General features: G+C 30.9%; 1 protein-coding gene across 2 annotated transcripts; it reads right to left on the bottom strand.

Annotated features, from left to right (window-relative positions):
- Positions 1–6673: 6673 nt before the first annotated feature.
- LOC108917372 lies at positions 6674–27260 on the bottom strand. 2 transcript variants are annotated; one of them, XM_018723927.1, is made up of 7 exons: positions 26902–27260; positions 12043–12184; positions 10305–10578; positions 9823–10221; positions 9230–9728; positions 8170–8419; positions 6674–7660 (listed from the first exon to the last, which is right to left on the bottom strand). In XM_018723927.1, exons 1-7 carry the CDS (start codon positions 26933–26935, stop codon positions 7081–7083), a joined length of 2178 nt encoding a protein of 725 aa, XP_018579443.1. In that variant the 5' UTR covers positions 26936–27260; the 3' UTR covers positions 6674–7080. The 2 variants fall into 2 exon arrangements, with proteins under 2 accessions (XP_018579443.1, XP_018579444.1); XM_018723928.1 differs by lacking the exon at positions 26902–27260 and adding an exon at positions 15234–15479.
- Positions 27261–27564: the final 304 nt, after the last annotated feature.

Here is a 27564-nt window from a genome sequence, read left to right on the forward strand (position 1 = left end):
TAACAGGTTTCATAGAAACAAATATATTTCTGTCTCTGGACATTACCATGAAAATCATTATGATTAATTCATGAAATTTTTTCAGTACCAAGAAAAATCAAAAGCTTTGTATAATAAAAAGGTTATAGAAGAAAGGTCTACACTTAAACGCCATTGACGAGCATTTCATCGACTTACTTTTTCCTCTTGTGATAATTTTTCTAGTCAATAAAGTTTTTAATTAAACCTACCGAAATAATACACCTGTAATTAAATAAAATATAAGGGCAATAACAACACCTACAAGAACTGAAATGAAATAACATATCTAGAATAATATTACGTTCCCTGGATAAATATTGAATTTCGTTTATCGCGTTTCCCAGAGTGGCTTTACACTCTTGTTGATTCTGTGTCATATTTGGCGAGAAATTCGACAAACAAAGCTGAAACCTGAAATATGACGATATAAAAGGGATTTGTTTTATTAGATTTGTTTTATACGAGCTCGGCTTCAGAAAATAAATATTCTCGTGAAGAAATATATTAGTATATTCATCATTAGTTCAGTCGTGAAGTATAATAGTTAAGGAAAAGGTATAAATTTGTTTCAAAATGTGGACACAGGTTATCTATTTGTTTAAAATGTTAGTTCAATTGCATTCGATATACTTAGTTGTACACTTTAGTTTGCTTATTTGTATTGGTAACAGTACCCAACTAAGACAAGTGACAAATACTAAAATAAAAATCGATGTATCTTAGAGTTAACACTCGTGTATAGAATAAAACTATAAATGACTCATTAAGCGAAAAAATACTTTGTCGGTTTTGAACAACAGTCACCAGAACGTCAAAACTATTTTAAATCTGACCAATACTAACATTAATTCACTCAATCGGATGACAGTTTTTTCATTAATTTATTTCGGACATTGATTTTAGAGCAGCCACATAAAAAGTATGGTTCTGAGTACTTCATGATATGGTAGTATTGCAGAAATTTTTTCATCGAAATCCGGGTAGATTTCAGACAATTGAATTGTTAAATAAGAAAATACAGAATTATATTTATTTTTCAATTCTCTATCACGGTACAACCAATAATTATTTTGAGCTCCCAATTTTTATGCATACCCTTTGGAGTCTCAACTATCAATTCCCATTTAAAAATTTTCGATTTTATCCATTTTAGCAATAAGTAGAATTTTTTCAAAATTCCTTCGAAAAAATACTTATAAACATTTACGCTGGAGTATTTGCATGTTCTTCAAATGTGATTATAGGATCAAATAGAAGAAGGATTAACGAACAAAATCTTTGAGAATCTGTAATTTAAAGCTAATGACATACAGATGTAGTAATTTGTGATTTATTTTGAATATCCAATAAAACTTTTCTACCTGTTCTAAAAATATGAACTGATGAGACTGATTCTTACCAAATATGACACGGTTCCTACAGACGTTGTACAAAACCATGCTTTCATATCTAAATATGAATGTAGCTTACTGTGTAAAAGACTAGAGTAATATTGTTAATTATCATACACATAGTCAATATTGATAAACCATATTCTTAAATATATGAATAAAAATTTCGGCACACACATATAATCCTAACGTTAGCGATAATATTATTAGTATTTCTACAGTACTTTTAGATGTGCCTATATAGTTGAACTACTACAAATCCCTGAATATTCTTTAGACTATAATTCATTTGGTATGGATAGTCTATTGAAACTAAATATCATATCATGGCTTTCCATGATCACTATGAATAAGAAGGTAGATATTTGACAATCTGTATTTTTTTTAATTGTAGGATATGTCTTAGTATTAATACGAATTTAGATTGTAAAATAATATTATAAATTGAAAAATTTTCATATAGTGATAACTTATCTTTAGATAACTTTTTAATCTGTTGCTAGATTTTATAGTTAAGATATATTGGACTAACTATCATCAATTTGTAACATATAGGGTCCAATAACAAATTTCTTTCCATTTGTTTGTATGTAAATATAATTCTAAAGTAGTAACTTACTAATTCTTACGCAAATCGTTTGTTGTGTTGCAGGCAACAGTTTCTGACAGCCAAATGCTAGCCTAAAAGACGCTTTTGTTTTGTAACTAATAATCTACTTATCTTTTTAGTTTCATGTTTGGTTCTGTTTGAGCAATTTTACTATCGAAATGTAAAGCAAAAATATTTAAATAAAAAAGAACATTTTAATATCATACTTTAGATCAAGGCCTAACATACTTTTAAAAGCCTAAAAATTCACACAAGTGTAATTTCAAAGCCTACTTTATCAGAATTCAGCAGCTAAAACAAGAATTTTTGGGATGTTCTGGTTCGAAAATTCAAAATTAACGATGACAGTGGCAGTAGTTGTGCTTTTCAGAATCTGCCGCCTGCAAAATTTAATTCTTTTTTGAATTTTAGGATGAGTGCCTCTAAATCTGTGATTTCGTCTTTTTACTTCGCGTACTAAAACCGAATTACGATTCCAAACCCATATAAAATATTGTATCTACTAGTGAGGACCAAACAGAACAATCTAGAACAGAAAGGAATTAATCAATATTTGAATATCTGGACTAATGTTAAATTAAAGTTAATGTCTTAATGTAACGATCTCACCTGAAGTCAGACATGTAGCTTTTAAAAATTATTTGCAGAGTGGGCTTTCTGGAAAAAGAAATGAATTTTGGACAGTTACTTCAGAAAAATTTCAGAAAAACTGTTAGATACCGCGTCTTTCTCTTTTTCGGCGCAAACAAGTTAAAAAATTGTCTAATATTGTCATTAAAACGACTACAATATACACTTTCTACGCTACTGAAATAAAAACTGCATACAAATTAATATAGCGTGCCTTCCAATGTATAATGAAAATGTTGAAAATCACCTTCTGTCAAAATAAAGAGTTCTAAAATTAGCATTTCCTATTTGGCAACGAATGGTAGATAGGGTTGGTGAAAGTGAAAAATCCCAACCCGATTTAATGTATTTTTTGTCAAAACTGTCTACAGAGTGTTCTGTATATATCTTGAAAACCAAAAGAGATCTTAAGTTAAATAAAATACATTGTATTTTAAAAACTAAAATTAAAATTAAAGATATTTATGTACATAAATATCTTTAATTTTGTTGGTATGCAATTAATGTTATACAATAATAAATAAATATTGTAAAATAACTTTCTAAAGTAAATAATTAATTTTGAAACAGTTATAATAACTTTTAAATTTAAATATCTGGGAAAATAATATTTTTGAGAATTGCTATTTAAAGTTATACTACACAACTTTTTACAGGCCCTAGATATCTCCTTCGATTTTCGAGATATTGATCTGGGGAGCATTAAAAAGAACACATTGTATATATCAATAACAAAACAAATGTAGCTATCTTTCTATCGATTCGAAGAAAATGATTACTATTTTTGACATTCTGACTATAAAAACATACATATTTGTTGATATTTTTAAAATATGTATAATCAACACAGTTTAGGTATTTATTTTTTTAACTTAAAACCCTGCAGACTGAAAAGAAACAATATTTGATCAATCATGCTATTTTGACGTCGGGAGTTTCTCAACAAACTGTACTTCTTTTTGGAGCAGAGAAAGTTAATATATACAGGGCAGGCCATTAGTGTGAGAGCGTAAAATAACTCCCTTGTTACTCACAATACAGAAAAAACAATTATATAAAAGTTGTACAGAATCAAGAAACCTAAAGGACAAAATTAATTTGAAATACACAGGGCGATGAGTAAAAATGGGACACGCCAAATATTATATTTTTTAAATGGAACACCCTGTATATTTTTAAACATATGGATATCTGAGAAAATTCTATATATGGCAATATAAACAGTTTAACATTTTAGTGCGGGGTTGCCAAGTTATGTCTTCTTCAAATTTTGGAAAAGACATGACCTCGAAGAAGTTGTATTAACTTTCAACTACTAACACTTAGAGCAAAAATATTTTACAGTTATAGACAAATGTTAGGCAAAGATTCCTATATTAGCTAATATCAATATTTTATACAGGGCATTTTTTATAATTCGATCATTTTTAGAAACTTGATTTTCTAAATATTTTGATTCTGTACAACTTTTATATAAACTTTTTTTCTGTATTATGAATAACAAGGGAGTTATTTTACTTTCTCACACTAATGGCCCACCCTGTATATAAATAAAATCTTCGAAAGGTATTGCTGCCCCATCTGTAACAAAAGTACTTTGCCTATTACCCAACAAATATATTTATATATACCCAAACTGACCAAAAAAATGTGCAAGTGACGTGGAATTGATATACTTTTATACCTTCGTACCTAAACATTATGCCCACTCTGTAGAACCAGATTAAATAGTCGGTACGTTTTGCTTCAATACATCAGTTAGATAGAGAGAAAATAATTCTAATAAGAGAGCAATAATTTTTAAAAAGTACTCGATTCACATTTCGCCGAAAATTTACCGTTATAGTCACGATCACCTTCTGCAGCTAAATTTGTTAAATTGGAAAATAATCGAGTGATTGTAATTCTTTGCCTTTTACCTTAATGTGCGATCTTGTTTGATTGGTATACTGTAAATATGAAAATTAGTTTTGTAAAAAAAGTTAACAAATAAAACTGAACCAGTCTTTGTCCTCATAAAGATATACACACAACACCATGAATATTACGCTTCTATTCAGGTTATTTGTTAATTTTTTGTATTCGTAATACTCTTTTCGATCTCATTTTGTATGATTTTTTTTAACCATATTAGATTTTAAGGAAACGTAAGCTGCTATGCCCATATACCTACCGTAGATGCCTACTTTTAGATGTAATCCTAAATATTCCATTTTTAAACTTTGTAACATTATAGACTAGCTTATCTTTATATTATTGTATTAAGGACTGACAACTCTAAGAATTTATAATGTTTTTAACAGCGTACCTTTATTTTATGTAAATGGGATATTTATTAGTATAAAAATGGCTTTGTAGTTGCTGATTCAAAAAAGTTAAAGCTGCTTATAAGTTATTGTTAAATATTGAGGGCAATAAATAAAACGATATCTCTAAAATCAAAAGAGATATTTAAGTTTAGCAAAAATGTTGTGTAGTGCTTATAGTGTGTCCACGAATGAATTTGAAATGAGGGAAAACTTTTTCATTTTCGCGTTAAGTAAAAAAGTCATTTTTATTGACAAAATTGGTTAAAATATAATCTTTAAAATATTTTTATTTCTAAAAATTTGCGTAGAAATTGTTTTCAGTATAAGTAAAATACTGTTTTTACATATCTCTTTTACTATTCGAGATATTGTCCACTGTAACTTTAAATAAAATTTAAAATTTCTTGAAATACCATTGATGAAAAAAGTAATCAATTGTTACCTTTTTTAGTGCGTATTGTTTCATTTTACACTCAAGTGCGTAAAATTAAATACTTATGCGTAGAATAGCTTGTATATAATTTATAATATATTCCCGTAGTAGAAAAAAATATTCGATGCAATTCGTCCACGTAACTTTTTCTCCTGTAAATTATTAAATAAGAAAAGAGTTTCACTTGACATACCTGTGGCGGAAATAACTACTGAAAATTCTTAAAATATCTTATAAGATCAAAATCAAATAAACCTTAGTCTTCCACTGTTGCACAAACTATTCAGAATTTATTTATTTCATCCAATAGAGGAAACAAATTATTTTAAAACTGGACACATATCATAAATAATTATAAGAACGGCACAGAACTGCAAATCGTTTCTCAAAGCACCAAATAACAATGATGTCCATTTGTAAAAGATAGATTCTTAGCGTTGTCAAGGAACTATAGTGATTGATTTATTGTGATAGCACCTTGTTCTCATTTCCACAAAGATGTATTTATATTAAGTTGTTGGATAGACTGTAAATAATTTCTAGTTATTATGCTCACAAAGTTCGTGATTTTAACTTTTATCAAATAGGTGGATGTTTACACTGAAAGTAAACATTAACCGTATCAATTAATATTACAGCTATTTATTGTCGTACATTATAGTGATTTAGACTTTCCTTGGTGCAATATTTAAAAAATGTAGGCATGTATAAGCTTATGGTGATTAATTAATTGTATAATAAAGAATGTCCACGAGGTTGTTTATTTTGTTCTCTTACATTTCAATATCATTTGCCCAGAAAAGACAGCATTTCAAAAAACACAAGAATAATATCTGCAGAGTGAGTCAATGCAAAAGTACCACAAGGATCAGTTCTTGACCCAGTTCTTTTCCTAAGTTATATCAATGATTTACATTGTTGTTCGAATTAATCAGTTACTTGGTACTAAATACTATAATGTATTACTAAAATAAATTGACATTTACATTCTAAATTTTTTTAATGCACTATAAAAGAAGATACTTTTCTAATAAAGCATTTTATATTTTGCATTATCTATTTTATTTGACATGTGGAAACTAACTCTTAACTGGGAAACTAAAGCAAAATCTGACTCATCCGTACAGTTAAATTTGTAAAATTATTAAGTAAATGCTAGTGAATTTAGTAAATGAAATTTTCTAAAAATGTTTGTTTTAAACTTAACGTTCTATTAGTTCTATTATGGTAAGTAATAAAGTAAAAAAAGAGGATTAATCAAAAATATTTTTATTAATAAGTAAATTAACAACAAATTATTTTTAGAGTACACAGTACTAAGGATAATATCATAAAGACTAGATTATGTTTATTTTTATATAATAAAAATAATGTCAAAATCTTAACCACAATATTAGCACCACTTCAGAGTCTTAAAAATTATTGCACCCTGTTATAAAACGTTTCTTCACTTATATCTTTGGTTAAAAACGAAAAAATTGTGTTATATAAAAGGTTTGTTGTCATTCGACAAATATTTTTAAACTTTCTTTTATTTTGGAATATCATCATAATGTCTTTTTAGAATAAAATCAATTACTTTATGAACTTCACCAATCATCCAAGAAATCAACTTATTAAATCTTCTGCTGTCTAGTAAAGTTCTAAAAATAACCGAATTGATAAGTGTCGAAAATATCAAGTCAACTAATGCACGTTATTGGCAGATAACTCATTCGAATGCACTGATAAGTTATCAGTATTATCATGAGACAAGTCATTTATGTTAAGTTCGGCACTGTCGCTAGTCCCCCCTCGAGGCTGTTCGCCCTCCGCCAAATTTCCAGGCAGGTAATCCTTCCACGACCTGAACAAATACCGAGTAAACTTCCGCAGCTGCCTGAACTTGCAGTAAGTGGCTCCCTCTGCGCTTTCCGTCTGCTGCGTCTGAATCAAGAACCCCTTCTCCTTGAAGGTCTGCTCCAATTTCTCCCTCTGCAGGCTTTTCCTCGACTTCCTCTTCTTCATACGTTGCGAATTCAAGTCCTGAGTGGTGTTCTGGGCCGCTCCGAAAGTGGGGACTTGAATTTCGGGACTCAGAAGGAATTCCGAAGAGGATTTTCCCCCGGGGAAGTCCACTGGAGGTAGTGGGTAAATTTTTTCGCCGCTAGCTTGGAGAAACGCCCCCGTGGAAGAACCCTGGGTGTTGTTGACTTGCTGTTGGAGGGTTTCCCTTGGGAAGAATTCGTAACCACGCATTGATTTGTCTCCCGTTCCACTGTAGTACCTAAAGCAAGAAAAATAGAATTACTTACTAGAAAGAAAGTAGAGTGATGTGTGACATATTTTAAGATACGACTCCTTTTGTCATAATAAGCGACATGTTCTCCTGTAAAGATTCTAAAGGGCCTCTACGAGAGACTAATACAAATGGGATAGACCAGAGCTTTTGTTGTAGTTCAGTAGTATTAGTGAATCACGTGTAAGCAAATTCTACCTGGTGGTTTCAATTTGGAGGTGTTTAAAAGACTAATTGTTTGAACAACCTGCCTGATATGAGGAAGATTTCCTTGCAAATAAATTTGCAAAAAAATAACATTTCTATTTAAAAATGTATGATTTCCAATCAAGACATTTGTCTCTCTTGAACTTTTGGCAAATGTTTGGTAGGAAACATTTTGCTAAAGCAATACTTTTTCAAAATTCTTTTGACAAAGAAGGGTTCACCTGTAGACCAAAAGATGGTGTTTTCTCTGAGAAAAAGTACAATAGCATGTGAATTATTTAAGTATATACCTGAAATTTCCTCCAGAATCCACAGACAGCATCTTTTTTTCCTGTAGGCTGGGTTTGGCTCCTCCGGTAAATTTGAATTTACAGATGCTAACCTCGGTAGCGGGATTGGCAGTGTTTTCAGCTGGTATCGGGGGTATGAATATTGCTGATCGCTTCCTTTTAGTAGGTGTCTTTTCAGAAGAAGCGGGAGCATTTCTTTTTTTCAGTTCTAGAGCTGGCAATTGTTGCAAATCAGTCTCTTCGGTGCTTTCTGAAATAAAATGATTTTATAGCAAAATTGGAATTGTTGATTTAATAAATTGACTCATACTAATAAACAAATGTATAAAAAATATAAATAACTTCAAATATTTTGTAACTCTCAATGTAGTTCTTTTATATTTTTTATAACATTTATGAAAACAAAATTATACACATGTTATTTTGTCGACATGTTATAATTGTGCTTAATTAATACATTTTATATGAAAAAAATTGTTTATTGATATTTACATTAATTAATCATGTGTTGAAATTTACTCACAGCCAGTTATAAATATGTATAGACACAAAAAAATTGGCCCACACTTCATATAATTAAACAGAAACTGTCACAATCAATAATCAAATATATTGATTATGCATTTCCGACCTAGATACTATTTTTTTATTTGCGTTGCATATTTATTTTGATCTATAACAATAGAAACATTGTTCTTCCTTCCAAAACCTTCTGTAATAGAATTAAAAAAATATTAACCAAAAAGTAACTGTTGAATTTTTTTTTCTTTAAACACGAATTCTAAAAAATAATTACTTGCAATATTGGTACATTAAATAAGGTAGATAAGAAATAAATGTCATTGCAATTATTTCGCTACAGAAAATTTCACCTACACAAGATGGTGAAAAAAAAATCAATTAAATCGAACTATTTAACAAGCTTATTAAAATTTCTTCTTAAGGATTATGCAAGGACACATATTAACAAACTTCTAATGTGGCAAAAATGAAGAAAATAACCTCAAAGGTCTGAAAGGCCCCATAGAATGACTCCGTGACATAAAAAAATCAAACTTACCTCTATTGCTAATATTTTTGGGTTTGATCAATTTTGGTACTAGTTTCCTGAACTCCGCTGCGCTGCTATCACCTTTGCCCCCTGGACTCGCTTCAGGGGGAGGTTTCGGACTGTGATTAGACGGCAGGATGTAACTATTGTTATTGGCCATTCTTTGGTACATCAGCAACTGCTGCTGCAAGGCTACGGGGTGAATGAAGACTCCTGCGTTCGGCCAATAGACGTAACCACCCGGAGCAGTTGCCCCGTCGGGTGTTTTAAGGGGATCCGGACTAGGGGTCGATAGACTATCAGGGGTCACGGAGAGGAATCTGGATTCATTTTTTGCGCTGACGGATGGGCTGGGCGTTTCGTGAACGAACTCCACGTCGTCGTCAGACTGCGGCTCTGATTTGATTTCGGAGGTGTAGGTGTTGTCGGTCTTCTTTAGAAGACGAATTTTTAAGTGGTTGAGGTCCCGTATACATAGGTTGAGAGGTTCGTTTTGGTCATCGGCCACCTAAAATGTATTTAAAAAATATATCACAAAGAAAGGATGAAATTTTTATCTAATTTCGATATTGAAAATGGTATTTAAAAGATGTAGTACTAACCTTGGACTGCGCTCCGGTAGTTGTAACAGTAGTACTGCTTTCCTTCGTCCTTTTATATTCCTGAGTCAGTCTTTTTTCAAGTAAACTAGAAATTATCCTATTTTGAACATCACTTCTATTGATACTGTCCTCCTTCGTTTCTAAAACGACGGACTTCTTCAAAATGCCATTGTCTTTTTCTAAGTAACTACCGGGATTTGGAGTTCCAGGGAATATCGTCCCGTAATTTTTATAAATCAGGTGGCAAATATCAGCCTTCTTGGGCTTCCTTCCTCTCCTGGGTTTTGAATTGTCTAAAGTCATTTCTCCCATGTAAGGTAAGTCTTGGTATTTAACAACTCTGCTGCTATTAACTGAAGAACTGTTGACTACGGTGGTTGCCATGGAGTTATTAGCGATCTAAAAAAACAATGCTTGTATAATTCATAAAACAAGTCCAGTTTAGTTACTCATACAAATCTCTTACGAGTACATGCACTTACTGACTGTATATGATTTAAATTTCCACTGGAAGTGGTACACTTCTTTTGGATTTCATTTTGCATGTCTGTTATTCTTTGCAGCCAACTCTTTATAGATTCGCTTGTGCTTTGAGTCGGAATGCCGCTGAAGACAGGTTGATTAATTTCGGATTTTGGTGTATCTGAAATGATGCATTCGTCTTCGTTTTCTTCAGAAGACTCGTGACTGGTCACTTCAACCTTCTCGATGTCATCTTCCAGATTAATGCCTTCAAATTTGGTCGTGTTTTCAAAACTGTAAAAAGAGAAATGTAAGAATATGCATTGTGTGTCAAATTTAGATACACAAGTAAAATAATATAAGAAATAAAATGAAAGGAATAATAGAATAAGGCAGAAGATAAGAGATTTAGAAAAAATAAAGGACTATTTCAGTTTGTGAGGCAATGATGTTACTCATAATTTCGCAATATGGTACGAGGTGACACATTGTTCTGCCCCCATCTATCGCGAGTTTATGTTTAACTTAAAATAACTTCTGTGTAAAGTTTTTGTTCTCTAATTTATCCTAATCGAAGTTCTACTTCATATTGTACAAGTGGCAATAACAATTCTTTCATATATGCTGTTAAATATTAAAAAACCGGATTGTAAATTGAATTGAGAGCACGCTTTTTGAAAACCCATATACAAAAAGTCAAAATGACAACTTCCGCAAGAAGGAAGTGAACGATTAACATAAGCCTCAACATGTAGACGACGAGCTTTAAGACCATTACCATTGGCATGTCCGTACATAATATGCATATATGCCATTTCAGCGTTAATGGCAATGATGAGGCATTATTTATGTGTTATTAAATAATAATAGTATTAAATTAATTAAATATTGAGATTCGACTATTTATTTCACTAACAATCTTTACCGACCTTCGAAACAGATGCAGGTGAAAGATAAATCTGTCACTGCAAATATTTATCTCATCATGTTGTTCATTATACCCCTATTTGAATGAATATTTGGAAAAAGTTCAAATTTCTCACGTCGGTGTCGAAAATATTATGTTTAGATGTTTGTCCGGATAGAGTGTTAGTGCCAAAAAAGTTTTGGTTTTGTTGATAAACAGATTTATTTAAAGAATATTCACTATTTATAATTTTTTTAATATAAATTCAGTATCAGGTTAAGTACCTCAGATTCAGATCTGGACACTCTTACTAGTTTTGATACTATTCAAACTCTGTTTTAACTTTTTTTCAGTTTCATATAATTGCTATAGATGATGACTAAGCGGTATACCTAATTTAATTTTAGAAATTACCAGCTCCTGTTTCTATGAAAATGTTATTTACCTAGTTTTTGCGACGATTGAGAACGTATTTTTGAAGGTCTACAGAAAAATATTTCATGAAAAATGTATGGAATTTATTTCTGGGCATTCAGCATAATATATTTATGAAAATAACTTCAGCCCTTGAACCACATTACAAAGAGTACAACCATATTTTTCTAAAATATAATTTAAGAAAGGTGTGCTATTAACAATTTCCAAAGACATCACCTTACCTATAGAAATAAAATTTAAAAATAAATAAATAAACTGCGATATATTGAACACGATATACTGAAAACTCATATAATCGTATATTATCGTATTTGTTGATAGTGTCATCAAAATCATTCTGATAAAAATTCATCTATGCCCATAAGTACACGATACATCTTCTGTTATGAAACTTATATTATATTCATACATACTTTGCATCATCTACCGCTGGTTCCTCTTTCATTTCGGGAGAGCTGACGTCCTTTTCATTGAAAGTCATATCGCTAGATGAAAACGCAACAGTTTCTTTACCCAGAGCTTCTTCTAAATCGTCTGCTTGCATTGTTGACTTTGCTGCAACAAAAATTACTGCTATAAAATAAGGCCTACAAGATAAAAAAAGACCTATTAGTAAAACATATTAATATAGCTTGTAGCAGGATTTAATATTCTTATATGTTAAGTAGATTATGTGTAATAATCTAAAGCCAGTCTTGCATATCACGAACAATCAGTTGCTGAAAATTTTTTGTCGGATGTAGGAGATTTCTTCTGGCGGGTGTAAGATTAATCTATTTGCAGCAAAAGGGTGCAAATAGGCTCTATAGGTTGCCGATAAATTAAAAAAATACATATAAATAGTAATTAGTGCTCTTTTAGTAGTACTACTTGTTAATTCTGCAATTTCTTATCATCCCATCTGTAACTAAAGAAAGCACTTCATAGAAATGTTCTCTGGAAACGTTCATTGTTGTCGTAAGTAAAGCTACTAATAAGGCGAAAGACTAAAATCGTTCTTCAGATGTATGATCGGCTTAATTAAGACATTCAAAAACTAACATAGGTATGCTTTTGACATGTCAATTTTAATTGTTTATGAATTTATTGGCATAAGGAATGGGGCCGCATGTCAATAAGTAAAAAATAAACAATATTTTGTTTACGTTAATAGTTTGTTTATATGTAAAATACGTTGACATAAAATTGTTTATGCTAGAATCATAATTTGTAATATATCGTTACTTTATCTGCATAATTTTTTATATAAAATTGCAAATATATTATTTTTTTGCTGATAAACTGTGGCGTCTATCAATTATTTGATTATGGAATGATGCATTTATAAATTCTTCTAAAGCTGGCCCTTTTATAAGAAATAACTCCAGGTTTATAGTATTGACTTCTTGAACATAGCATGATTATCCTTCCAAAAGATACATTGATTAAGATGTTTAGGCTGTAAATAAAACGTTTCAAATATCAAATATTTGCATCCTAAAATAATCATTGCTAATAAGGTACGTTGTGTTCATGTTGTGAAAGAGATTGAAAAACAAAAATGTCCAAACATAGTTTATAAATAGGGTTTTGTGATGCATTTGAAACATTATCTGTTTTAACTAGTGTATAATTTTTTAAATATATTTTTGTGGTTGTTTCATATTAAAAAAACAGGGTAATATTATGAAGATGTAGTTTCGATAATTAAATGCATTGATAGATTCGTTGATACATTGAACTTACGCTTTAAAGAATTCATTAGAAATAGATACACATATGTACAATTGTACAGGGTGATTCATTATATTTTGCCCCCGATTAAGTTTTTTGATTTAAGAGTTATAAAAAAATGTGAAATACAAAAGTTCCATGCTTTTTATGAAGTTTTCCATATTTGGATAGAACGTTCCCTGTCGAGCATAGTCATATTTGGTTTGTTGGGTCCATCTCTAACAATAGGCGAGATAATATTAAAAAACGAAAATATGGTTTTTTATTAAGAAAATAAGATATCTTGTAATTGTTAGACCTTTTTTCCAATTACGTAAGGATTTAGATTTAGTCGTAATATATTTTGACATATCGGACATTGATATAATTCAAAATGCGTATAAGTATTTTAACTAAATCTCGCTAATTAGGCCGTGAGAGGCCTATTTACTCATGGACAATGTTATATGGTAGGCCGTGATAGTGACAGGTAATGTTATGACAACATTATTATTGTTTGACAGTTTGTATTATATTTAAAATAGAGTAAATTATTCTCCACACTCTTACAAGATTATTTTTGTACTGAAAAACCTTCTTTTCGTTTTTTAATATTATCTCGCTTATTATTAGATGTGGACCCAACAAACCCTATATAGCTATCTATGCTCAACAAGGACTTCATTTGTTTTTCTACTATCATTTACGAAAACTTTATAAAAAATCGTGCAACTTTTGTATTTCACATTTTTTTATCTCTTAAAACAAAAAATTTAAAGGGGGGGTCAAAATATAGTGAATCACCCTGTACATCATTCAATTTGAAAATAATTTATTTAAATAGCGTCTAATATGTAATAAAACCTAAACATCTTTATAAAGGAGAATACAAAAAGGAAATGGACTTTCCTTAATAGCATTATTTTTTTTGTATTAGTGTATTTTAAGAAGTAATTCTAAGTAATTATTTTTACGATATTGTTTTTTCCTAACTAAAAATCTTTCACTGAACGAAACAGGTAAATAAAAATTAAAAACTATAAAATTTGTACTACATTATTTCACTTTAAGATAATTTTCTTTTCGAAAATTAATACATCTTAATGTTAATTAATTCAGTTGGGGATGCTTATATTTTATTTTTTATTTGGCTCTCTTTTTTCCATAAACGATTTTTTATCAGGCAAGAATTTTACGTAAAAATAACCTTTGACTGATTCTTTTCATGCAAGGTTTATAATTTTGAAAATCACAACCTATTTAATTGTAAAAATTATTCAATTTTTTAATATCATTATAAAATTGAATTTATTATTAAAAAATGTACAGTTTCTCTCCTGATATGTTAAAAACAGACAGGTTTATTTTAAAGGATTAATTAAAGTAACTGTTCGTTCATGATTGTACATTATAAACTATAAATTAATATCAACAAAATATTTGCATATACAATTTGTAATGCCTATAAGGACTGATTTTGTTTCAAATGTTAATGAAATGTTCTATTTATGCGAGTTCTAATATTCAGTAAAGTATAAAACTTGTTTTTTAATACCTACTTAAAGTCTTGATATACGTGAAATATGCAAAAATAATCAAGTTATTCCACAATACATCTGCCAGGAACATCTAAAAATTTCGTTTTATTTTTATCATTACTATTTGTCAATGTTATTTATACCTACGTAGTTATCTAATTTCAAAAAGAAGCTTTATTAGTTGCTCAAATTAGGGTACCGGCAAAATCAATCGGTGCAAATTTTCTTGTTGAAATTATTTATTGTCAGCATCAAATTTATTTTTATGGTATTTCACACGCTATGGAGAGTGTTACAAACCACGTGTACCACGTCAGTGACCCCATATTAACAAAATATCCATCACGCTGTACTCTGAACACATATCAACTTACTTGTGATCACATTTTCTAACATTATCAACACTTCGAAAAATTACGCAACTCACGAAAGTAAAATATTTAACTCAATGAAACAACAACAAACACACATAGTTTATATGATATCACAGTCGACGCGAATTACTAATTAGTCTTAACGTGATTACGAATTGGCACAATTACTTAATAGGGTGTCCATCGCGGTCTTCATTCATGAACCGGCCGAAGAGCTCCAACAGCGCAAACTTATTCATATCATTCTGTAAAAACTATGTTCAAAAAGATTTGCACAGTTAGAATGCGTAAGGCGCCTTTGCCGTACAAGGCGTCCGCGGGCTATTTCTGGCGTCGAGACGCCCCCTTCCTCTAACTTAGGTATATTCTGAAAATGGACCTGCTGTAATCCGAGATAGTGCCGTATTTGGAACTACGCGGCCTTTCCTGGGTTATTAATAACACGTTCTTATGTTGCTTCTCTTCCCTCCATCTAGTTTTATGCATTTACCGCGCTCACTAGATTTATTTCGGTTACATCCTATATTATTTTTGTGTGTTCACAGGATGTGCGGTTGGCTGTAATGAGATGTCTTACGGCCGTTGCGCTTATCTATCGATGTTGCCGTCTCTGTTTCCTGAAATACGCGATGTTTATTGACCTATTTGACGGATATCGATTCAGATAGAGAAGGATGTTGCGAAACGCCACCTTTAAGGATAACTTAGTGCCTCTATCTTATGTAAAATACTTACCTACCTTATAATAATAAATCAGCCTATGGCTGTAGCTAAACCTTTTAAGAGTAAAGTATCTTTGGAATATGAATAATTTAAGATAAATAATAATTTTGATAATTTGTTATAATATTTGAATAAAACTGAGTACTTTCACTCAAATATAGATACCCGTTAAATAAATTCAGCAGATAAACTCATACTTTGGCACTTTTAGCTAAATCGAAGTAAATGTCCTCATTATAGAGTTGTCGTGGGTTGTCTGTTCCCTTCGTCCCTATTAGGTCATCTCTTGGTGTTAGTGCTGGATAGTTAGATTGTTACCTTTACTTACTCACGTACCTGTAACGTACAATATAGATTATGGCAGACATTTCAGAGACCGCCAGGATCAAGAAACGAAGACAACGACACACACACACACACATACACACCCCCCATACCCTCCTTACGCTAGCCTAAGGACCACCTTAGTAAAGCGCATCCCAGGCTGCATAGCCGCACCACCCTACCCAACCATAAACATGACACCACCCCCGGGGTTTACACAGACGAGCCGGCGAAGCAAGAGGAGCGCCAGAATAAAGGGTCCTAGCCGGCGGGGCCCAGCCAGGACAAAAGGAGGTCCCACAAAGCGCCTACACCGGTCGCATTTGCGGTCGGGGTAGACGACGAAGGCTGTTCAGGTCTACACGAGATGAGGCAGGATAAAGGGGGATAATCCCCCTCGATCCCAAATCATTGAGGCCAATTTCTAGCCATGGAATAATGGCGTATGGTAGACTATTCGTCCGATCAGTTAACCAATTATTTTAATCGATACCTAAAATATTGTCTCTAAAAGAGATCTGCATAGAAACCACTGTGACAACTTAGTAGTTTATAACTTTAATACAATTATATTTAAACTAAAACTTAAAGAGAATATAAACCACGAGTAAGTAAAAAATTACAATAACAGTTAAATTTAGAGAAAAAGTCAACTCTTAACTAGTTTTACATACTCATAATAGAATCAGAAATCACTCACTAGATAGCAGAAACTCGGATTTGAGTAGAATGCACTCACTTCTGTTGCAATAGTGTAGACAGAAATTGATACATTATTGAATAAAATTGAGTGAAATTGAGTAATTTTTTTTACAATGCAGCAGCTAAATTTTTGGTTCTTCTCTGTTGATGGCATAGTTTATGTGACAATAAGTAAAAAGCTTCCATTTTCCAAATAAAACTAATCAAAAGGCACATTTTTTAAGATGTTTTTAGTAACACTGTAAAATTGTCGTGAGTTTGTCCAGTGTTTAAAAGTGACTCAGTAATCAATTAAATATCTATTACATTGATTTCAGTATTTTATTTGAAATAATACTCGTACTAGAGAATACAATATACACATATGTAAGATGCATGATACCCTAACAACATGGTTTTGTAAAAAAACGTAATACAGAAAGCAACTTTTACACTTTAAAAAAATCGGTGTGAGTGAAAATAATAAAGGTTCGGATTTTGATCATTTTACTCATTTGTGGTTATATTTAAACTAAAACAGAGTACTTTCACTCAAATATAGGTACTCTTTAAATAAATTCTTCACGTAAACTCGTATTTGGTTCACATGTACCTAAGTCAGAGTAAATGTCCTCATTACTGAGTGATCCCACCCTTTTTCATATCCAGATGCATTGTCTTTGTCTGTTCCCAACATCCCATTAGGTTATCTCGTGACCCTAGCATGGTGGATGGCAGTATGGCGTATGGTGTGTTTTGAAGTTGGACAAGTATCGGTTTATCTGGTTATTCTAGTGAAAATTGTATTTAAATGCAGTAAATAACTCTTTTTCAAATTTTGTATTTTGTAAAAGTGGCTCAGTGCCTGATATATTCAATTATAGATCTATTGCATTGATTTCAGTATTTTATTTGAAATAATCTAAGGAATACTTGTAAAAAAACGTAGTACAGAAAGCAACTTTTAATATGTAACGTAATAAATTAACGTAACTTTAAATTTGTGTGCAACCGATAAACTTTTGATCCCGTTTCAGATAAAAAAAAATACCTGCCTTTGGAATTTCCAACTGTATTATGAATTTACTCAAATCTTATTCATCGAATCGCGGAAGAGAAAATTGAATGGAAGTACCAAATAATCTGAGTTTATTGGTGGTTCTGGTGTGCCACAATGATCAAATCTAAGACCATATTGCATTTATTTTTCATTATTGCTCCAAAATTATTTGAGAGCCTGAATATATGGTACATAAATAATAGATGAGTTATCAGATGAGTTATTTTTGACACAAACTAACATTCTCTATTCATAAAAAAAATATATTTGTATTCGTAATAAGTAGTACCAAAGATATATCAGTAAACACAATTTGTAATCCTAATTTTGAACTTATTAGAAGTAAACCCGAATACTGTAGTGTCATTTGGGATCCTTACAATATAAATTATATTGAGATTGTTCAGAAAACATCATTTCTACCTTGGAAAAGTCTTAATTACGATAATTAATTTTACTTCGCTCTGTAAATGACGAGAATTTAAGGTCTTGAACAATGTATGTGATATGCTTATTAGAACGAATACATTTCAGCATACCGAGATAAGCATCTAGATTATCAAATGTTTCATTTTCACAACTTAACTTTAATTCTCCACTTACAACAACATACAGAAACTTTAATAGAATCCCTGAAGATGACATTTCCCATTACGGCTCAAATAAATTTAGGTCTCTCCTTTTAAACTTGCTTGCTAATTATATTAATAGCTCTTCCATTACATTATTGCAGGTATAAGAATTGAAGATGCATGTCCTTGTGGAAGCTTAAGCTTTATTGTACTCCTATAGATGGGCTTTGACTACTAGATGTATTTTCATCAAGTAAATAAACGAATAAATGTAGAAATTAAATAATCCAATGCTGGTCAGATCATGTAGCCAGCAAACTAGTAGTTTCTGGCAATACCGTCAGCTTGACATACTCTGATTGTATAATTGTCGAGAGAGGTCGCACTAATAGTGCCTGAGAAATAGCAGGTCACTTTCTACCGGTTTGACCATACTGAATGGTCTAGATGGGAAGCTACGGCAATTAAATTACCTGATAATTGTTTTAAGTAATTGGCGAATGCGCTGGGCTGAATACTTCAGAGAAAATATTTTTTATAGCAGAGTAACATTAATTTTTAAAGGAGTTATAATGATTTTGGGGAGATTACAGAGGCTTAAATTGTTAAACTATGTTCAAATCAGATAGGCCTAACTTTGTCCAACACATCATGCCAATACAGTGCGATGTAAATTAACGAAATTGAAGAAATAAACAAATTTAAAAGTGCATATGATATATTTATATAAGGTGAAGAAAAAGTACATTTAAACGTCATAATATCAGTTCTGCTCATGTGAATTACAAAGTATTAAAACATTAAATACTAAAGTACTTTGAAGAAAAGCACAATTACTTAATTAGGTATTGCTTTGAATTTTTTATTTTTTATATAATTTTATTGTCGATCTTCTTGGACTAATTTCTCGATAGGAAAAGTGAAGTCTTTGAAGTGATTTCGTTGTTCCATGTTGACTCAAGAAAGTAGGTATATAAAGAACAAGCAACTTTTGTAAAACTACAACAGATAAATATATCATCAGTACATAGAAAATTTTTGTTTATTAATTTAAAAAGTACAGCAGAGTAAATCACACAAACCATATTTTTACACACAAAAATCTGGAGATATACAGAGTGTCCCAGAATAACGTGTACAACGGGAGACTACAGACTCGAAAATAGGCAGATTTAGGCTAATTCACCTATATCCGAAATCGCTTCGTTTGGCCGCTAGCTGGCCTAAAAGTCCGTGAACATTTTTTGAATTTCGTAACTAACTCGAATACGTATTATTCGATTTTGATTATTTTTGGGGTGTGCACTTTTGCTTTGAGTCTACACATTTTGGTGTCATACAGAGAGTTTTTTAAAACTTTCAACACCTACAAAATTGATGATGTATGGTGGTAATATCCTTTCATAACTTTTTCCTCTTTCAGGCAATGTTATTCTGGAACACCCTGTATACTATAATGCCTATTGAACATTTCATACATTTTCCAGTTTCTATTGCTCATGTTCTTTGTTTACCTTTTTTTACCGCAGTTTTGAGTCTTGGTTAACTGCGTATTTATTACAACTATGTGAATAGCTGTTATCATAGTCAAAATATATTTTAGCTACACATTTGAAGTAGAACTACTGACCTTTTCATTTTTTGTTCTATCCTGAACGCTTTCAAATACAAATGTGATGTATAAACGTATTTCTTAAAAATGTAATAATGAAATAACTAGTACTTCTGATTGTGCACGTATAGTTTATTCATTTCATTATTCCGTCGGTCAAAGGAATTTTTTTCTCCATGTGAACAGCTACAGCATATACAGAGCAAGCGACTTTGTAGAACTAAAATATAAATAAGTGTCAAAAACTTTCGATCTAACACTAAATCTGCTCCATTAAACAAGAATATCACCAATGAGATTATACATATTTTACCTTTACAATCAGGGCGCGATTAATAGGAAATTCCCGAAATGGTGACAGTGTAATAGGAATTCCCGCATTAAGGAGAACGCATAGAAGAATTTTTTGATTAGTTAAATCAAACGTATACCAAGGTAGTGCACAGAGTATGTAGTATTCTTCTAAACTCTGAAATAAAGAAAGTGCAGTACTCTACGAAAAGACAAAGTCAAATTACCGGTTCATGAAAATTTTCTGCTTACTTTTTCTTCTATCCATTGTCCAACTTCAACAATTATAAGACAAGCCAATCCACTGGTAATAATTAACAGGAACACAGCAGGGTAATATTTATTGATATTCTAAAATAAAATTACTATACTTTTACAAAGATCAATTCAAGGCAATCCTGATTAAAGGCAAAGGGAAACAGCAACAAGGAAGTGGCGAGAGGAGATGGCATGATCATTAAGTATTTGACATGAAATTTCATCTTAGTAATTTTACCTGTCTAGAGCTGCGACGTCATCGAAATTATTTTCCTAGTTCAACAATTTTTTTACATCATTGTCATTTTTTCAACAACTTTTACTAAAGCAGATTTTCGACATCTATTCTCGCTCAAAAGATACAAAATGGTATGGACAAACACACTGTTTTAATCAAGTCTGTTACCGATTTTATTAGTTCTATAAATCAGAATCACATTTTTCCCTTGAGATCACACAAAGCAAGAATAAATCTGAGTTAATACAAACATTTTGTCAGCTTATTTTTCTTTGTATAGTTATCCAGTCCTAGAAATCGCCTATAGTATAGACAACCCACTCACCATTTAGGTTTCAGTAGAAATTTTAAATACGTTTAGATATATTCCTTCATATAAAAAAAAACAAAATACTAAATTCGTGCCCTGATAGATGCGTTTAAAATCATTATGTATTTGAATATATCCATTACAATTTGCTATCACTACACTTAATTGGAGAGTAGAAAGTACCTGTATAATATACGGAGTGTTCATAAAGGTAAAAGAAAAAAAAATTAGAAATACTTACCAATTGCCATGATCCAACAAAACAAACCACTAATAACATCCCAAGTACTATAAATAACACCATAAGGGGCTGCAAGGCAGCAATTTGTTGATTCGTTATTCTGTAAATGTTATTTATCATATAATATTAAGTACCAAAATATTATGAAACTGCGAAACTGTTACCTTTTTATAGTCATACCCCGCATAATACAAAATCGAAATTTCTGAAACACTCGCTTTTGATAACTTTCCTTATAAAAGAGTTCGTTGTCCTCAGGGTAATTTTCAATTATTCTTTTAATATATTCGCATAGTATAGCTGACTGGAAAAATATATGTGCCGTGACGTACATCATAGCGTATATTGGCATCAGCATTGAAAGAATCAAGTAGCTTATACTGGCATAAAATGTTACTATAAGTATACCAGAGTAACGAGGAAAATGTTTTTTAATGAAAGTTATTTGGTATATGTCTTCCCAGTTGTTATCTCTTGTACCTTTCATAATAACTGCAACGTAAGTCAATAACCCAAGGGTTAAATTAATTGTTGCGATATACGTAATATACCTCATAGAACATAGTTCTTCTAAGTTCCTCGCTCACTGTGTTGAAAGACCAGAAAAGTTTTTTCTGATACCAAAAGAACAGTCGCACGTTCTTTGCACATATTGTGGGTAGTAACATTGATATAAATGCCTACAACAAACATCATTACCCTTAATCATCAGAGACCACAAATAGTTATTTTTCCCAAAAGATGTGTTTCTCTGACCAAAGGTACGTAGTACTATAAGAACGGTCACCATCAATGATACGCTAAAGATACTTACGAATAAAAGTATAAATGAACCTGGGCCATACTGTGCCACCATTAAAAGATCAAAAGTTTTAAAGTACTGATAATATTGTTCAATCCATATTGGCACATGAAATACCAAGTATATGAAAGTACATATTTTAGTATACTTGTGTCCATAAAAGTCAATAAACAATATCCTCACAAATTTCAAGCAGTCATCTAAAAAGTAAAATATACATATTTAAAATAATAACTAATATCTATTTGGATTTACATAATTTTTTGCTGTAAACTGTTGCCTATTCAAGAGTCTGTTTTTTTTTCTACATATTCGTATTGATTCTGACGATAGGATTCGTTGAAATTAAGCCTTTTCTATCAACTGAAAAAAATAAATCAAATAATAAATGCAACTACCTTTCAACTTTTCCATGTTATCTGGATCCCAGTCTTCAGCCATGCTAGATTAATGTGCCAGTCTTCGCAAAATCTAAATTAATTAATTTTCTCAAGTGAATTTATACTTGCGTCATATTATTAATCAATTATTAATTAATGGTCTCTTCGCAAACAATTTAAAAAGTATTGGTTCCAGTGATACAAAAAAACGTTCACTTTTATTTAACTTAAGTTACTAACAGATTATTTTCTACTTGTTTTGAATTAGATGCCAATTAGTTAGTAATTACTATCAGAAGTAATAATAAAATAATTGATTTGCCGGATTATTCTGAGTTATCACGTATATAAAAAGGCATCATTACTAAATGATTAAACGCTGAAAATATGTATTAATTTCAATAATTCGAAGTAAATCTACAGTGTGTCCACGGTTAGAGTGGAAAGGAGGGAAAATATTTTTATTTAACATTTTACGAAAAAAAACGCATACTTGATAATTTTTTGCTTGTATTTAAAATGCGGTTGGCATGGAAAATTTTCATCTTGCATGTACAGGGTGAACAGAAAATCGGTAAATATAAAAACTGTTCAAGAATAAACTACCTTTGTTTTTAACAATACAGAAATATGTTCTTAAGGAATGTAGCTTAGAATTGAAATTTATATTATAATTTTAATTTATATTGAATCGGCCTACTTTGATAGAAACGGACAGTAAAACATTTTTATTGTTCATTTTACGAGAAAAAGGCATTCTTGATTAAAATTTTTGCTTATCTTTAAAATGCGGGTGGCATGGAGAACTTTCATCTTATATGTATAGGGTGATCAGAAAATTGGTAAATATAAAAATCGAAAGAATATATGCCTTTGTTTTAAACAATACAGAAATATGTTATTAAGAAAAGTTGCTTAGAATTCAAATTTATATTATAATTTCAATTTGTGTATGAATCGGCATACTTTGATAGGAACGGACAATAAGAATTTTTTAATCATTTTGCGAGAAAAAGACATTCTTGATTAAAATTTTGTCTTTAAAAACATTTTAAATATATTTTAAAAACAAGCAAAAATCGAGAATGCCTTCTAGCTTGTAAATTGTACAATAAAACATTTTTTCCTCTCCGTTTCTACCAAAGTAGGCCGATTCATATACAAATTGAAATTGTAATATAAATTTTAATTCTAAGCAACTTTCCTTAATAACATATTTCTGTATTGTTAAAAACAAAGGTAGTTTATTCTTGACCGATTTACCGATTTTCTGATCACCCTGTACATGCAAGATGACTGTTCTCCATTCCAACCGCATTTTAAAGACAAGCAAAAATTTTAATCAAGAATGCCTATTTCTCGTAAAATGAAAAATAAAAATATTTTCCCTTTTTTCCACCCAATAAAACAAAATCAACAAAATTTTTAGTTGTATTAATTTTTGTATCTCAAGAGATATAATTTTGATGTCTGTCGAATTATTATTAAAATTTAAATTATTTGTGTTTTTTGTACTCAAACGAATTAATAATGAAAAGTAGTTATCGAACTTTCTTGTTATTACAGTATTTAAAGGAAAAGTTTGAAATATATTACAGTAACATATCCATAGAAAATAATTCAAATCAGAAAGTAAATACAAAAAGTTAATGTACGGCAAAAAATAGTCCTAGGTAAAACTAGTTTCTAACTAATTATTTATTCATTAAATATATGTAGGCAATTTCGAAGGAAAAAGATGTTTTCAAATTCTCTCATGTAATCCTAGAAACATTACAGCCATAAGTAAGCAAGTAACTAATAAAAAATGCCACAAATAAATAATTACAGACAACGTATTCAAAATAGTTTTACGTTACACGATCGGAAAGTGGAGTATTGCAGGTCGAGACTAGTAGACAGGAGAAACCTGCAAGCATGATACAAACCCCTCTTTTTATTATTTTTACATTATAACAAACAACAATAACTAACTAAATAAATCATTTCGTATTAATTATATTAAATGTACAATAATTTTAATTGTTAGCTTTCAAATGAAATGAAGATTTGTCCAAAATGCTGGAAATTATCATACTTTTTGTTGTGGTACTAACAAAAATGGGTTGTATTTCTTTGGAACATGCCGCTTGAATATTCTTTGCTACATCAACTTTGTTTTAGACAGAATCTTTCAGGTAATCTTCCGCTACGATGGAAGATAATATACATCCATCATGACTTTTTAAAAACCATTAAAGTTGCAAAACTCTCTGAATTTACAATAAATAATCCGGTGGTATTCGTTTTGTAACCATAATCCACTTAAAATGTGCACATTTTTATTATGGCCAGCATGGATTTATGTTTCCATAATGTTGAAAAGGTCAGTTTTTTGGGATTTTTCAATAAACTAAGCCAAAGGGATTTCTTCACCTTCGGATCTTTTCTGGACACCAAGTCATAAACACCATGTATGTACAACATCTTGTATCCAGCAAAGTATCGTATGTCGTCTTCATGCTTGCTTTCAGCCTTTCTTGTGGAATTTCATTTTCTATCTCGCTTTAAAATCTGGATCCGAATTTGAGGATTAACTTTTGAACTGGTGAAATTACAACATTATTATATTTTATGTGACATAATATTTACCACAAATCGGTATACAAATGGGAAACAGGGATCGCTAACTGTTTTTACCGATTCCCGATGTCCATTTTCCAATCTTGACTGATAAAACGTTAATTTCTGATAAAAAAAATTCATCAGAAATCTGGTCAGTTAGTTTAAGTTTAAAAATTATGGCAAAGTCAGAAACATTGTTACTAACGGAATGAAAATCAGAAATTTTTACACAAACCCACTCGCATTTATTTGAAATAAGGGAAAGACGAATAAATTCAACCTTTCTACGATTGGAAACCTCTATAGTCAATAAATTGAAACAAAATAATGTACTGCTGCCGACCAAGAGATTTTAAGTGGCACAATTTTTTTAATTTCAAATTATCCCCCCCAAATCTGTAAATGTAAATAACTTTTTACGACAGTTGAAACTCCTCAAATTCCTTCTAATTCTGGCATGATTGAGTTTTGTTGAAATTTTACATGAAAGCAGCTACTGTAAGAGAACTGCAAGTCTACATCTTATAAAATATTTGTCTTACAACTTTGGCTTGTTTTTAAAAGAAGAATCAGCCCTACAAGTTGTCACAATTATGGCCTATATTTTTTTAGTAAGTATTATCTTGTACTTAATCGAACGTCTATTACAAACAGTGTTTTACAAAAACTTCTTACAGTTCTATCAGTGTATGTATTAGTTGTTTCTTCAAATTATAATTTTTTACAGTAGAATCAGTTTGAAATTTATTCAAACTCACCTTCCTAAGTCTGATTCATTCCAAATCGTTCAGGTCAAAATATCTCTTTGATTACTCATCTAGCAATAGAAATCATTCCTTCTAAAATTTTTTATTATACATCCGTTATTTTAAAAAAAATAGGTACGCACAAATGTACTTTACACATCTCATATAAGATATATTATTATTTCTGCATTTATAAATTAAACTTGTTTTATATTATTCTATGTATTCAAGATGCTGTAATTCTAAAAGTCTTGAACGAGACTTGTTAATATGTATTAAATTCCACATATCCTTCTAAAAATGTTATTCATAAATGCTCATCAAATTTTGAGTTTGAGCAAATTTATCATAACTGCTTCACTTGTAAACTTTCTACATCGGCAGTGATTCAAGTTTTGATAAGATAATTGTAGTGAATATCAGCAAATCCCTTTGAAGAGTAAAGGGAAACCGATAAATTATTTATTTTTTAGGGCAAGTTGGTTTCTGAATTACAAGTAGTATGTAGTTTTAAGTAATATAATAGTATCATTCCCTTTAAGACTATATTGACATTGATATTAGTCTTTACTGTTTTTTTTTTATTTCTGTATGTTTCAGAACCATCTACGCACAGCAAAAATGCTTCAATGTAATTTTGGACACTTAAAAGTTTTATAATACCATTATAATACGTAGCCAGAGTTTTCTTTATTTATATAAAAACTAAGATGGTTCCTATACCGTTACCTTCAATTATATTTATATTTTTTATGTTCAAATGAAAAGATTTCGCAATTTTAAATGTCTGGTTGTAGATGATCATTTATGAATGCAGTCGGCTTACCTTCAAGAAGTAATCCATAATAATATATCATCATTCTGCCATGATGTCACGATCAGCCAGTCACTAGCAAAATCACTATTTTTAACACACTTTTGAATTCACACGCGCGCACTATATCAGTTTTCGATACCTACGCGCACCACGAGCACTATGTTTACAAAATAACGAAGTTAGAATTTTTCACTGCTACATTTTCGGACACATCAACAATTATCGACGCCTGTCGTTAACGATAACTTTGACTTGCACACAATTACACTAGGTACATGGTAAGTAGCTTGGGCCACTAGTCTACTCGGCTTCCGCTAATTTTTCGAAGAGATTCCAAAGAGACAATCCGCTTAGCAGAAAATGTCTCCTTTCTGCCGTGCATGCCTCAATTTACTGCATTAATCACGTAAATACTTTAAGAATGTGTAGGTTTTCATTCAGGGCGGGCTTTGCGGCTTCGGCAAATTCCCCCACGCTGTTTTGGATCTCCAAATATGAACCAGATTTTAAATTCATATTTTAGAAAGTCGTTTTCCTACCAGCCCCCATATATTTTTATTTAAAATTTCTAACATTCAAAAGTACAAGTACTTTGAACATTGTATTAAATTACGTTTGCTGAATGTTTTGGTTTATATCATTCCTACGCATAGTTTTGAAGTGTTGGTCTCG

Source organism: Anoplophora glabripennis, unplaced genomic scaffold (assembly GCF_000390285.2).
Source record: "Anoplophora glabripennis isolate ALB-LARVAE unplaced genomic scaffold, Agla_2.0 scaffold4, whole genome shotgun sequence".
Classification (NCBI taxonomy): Eukaryota; Metazoa; Arthropoda; class Insecta; order Coleoptera; family Cerambycidae; genus Anoplophora; species Anoplophora glabripennis.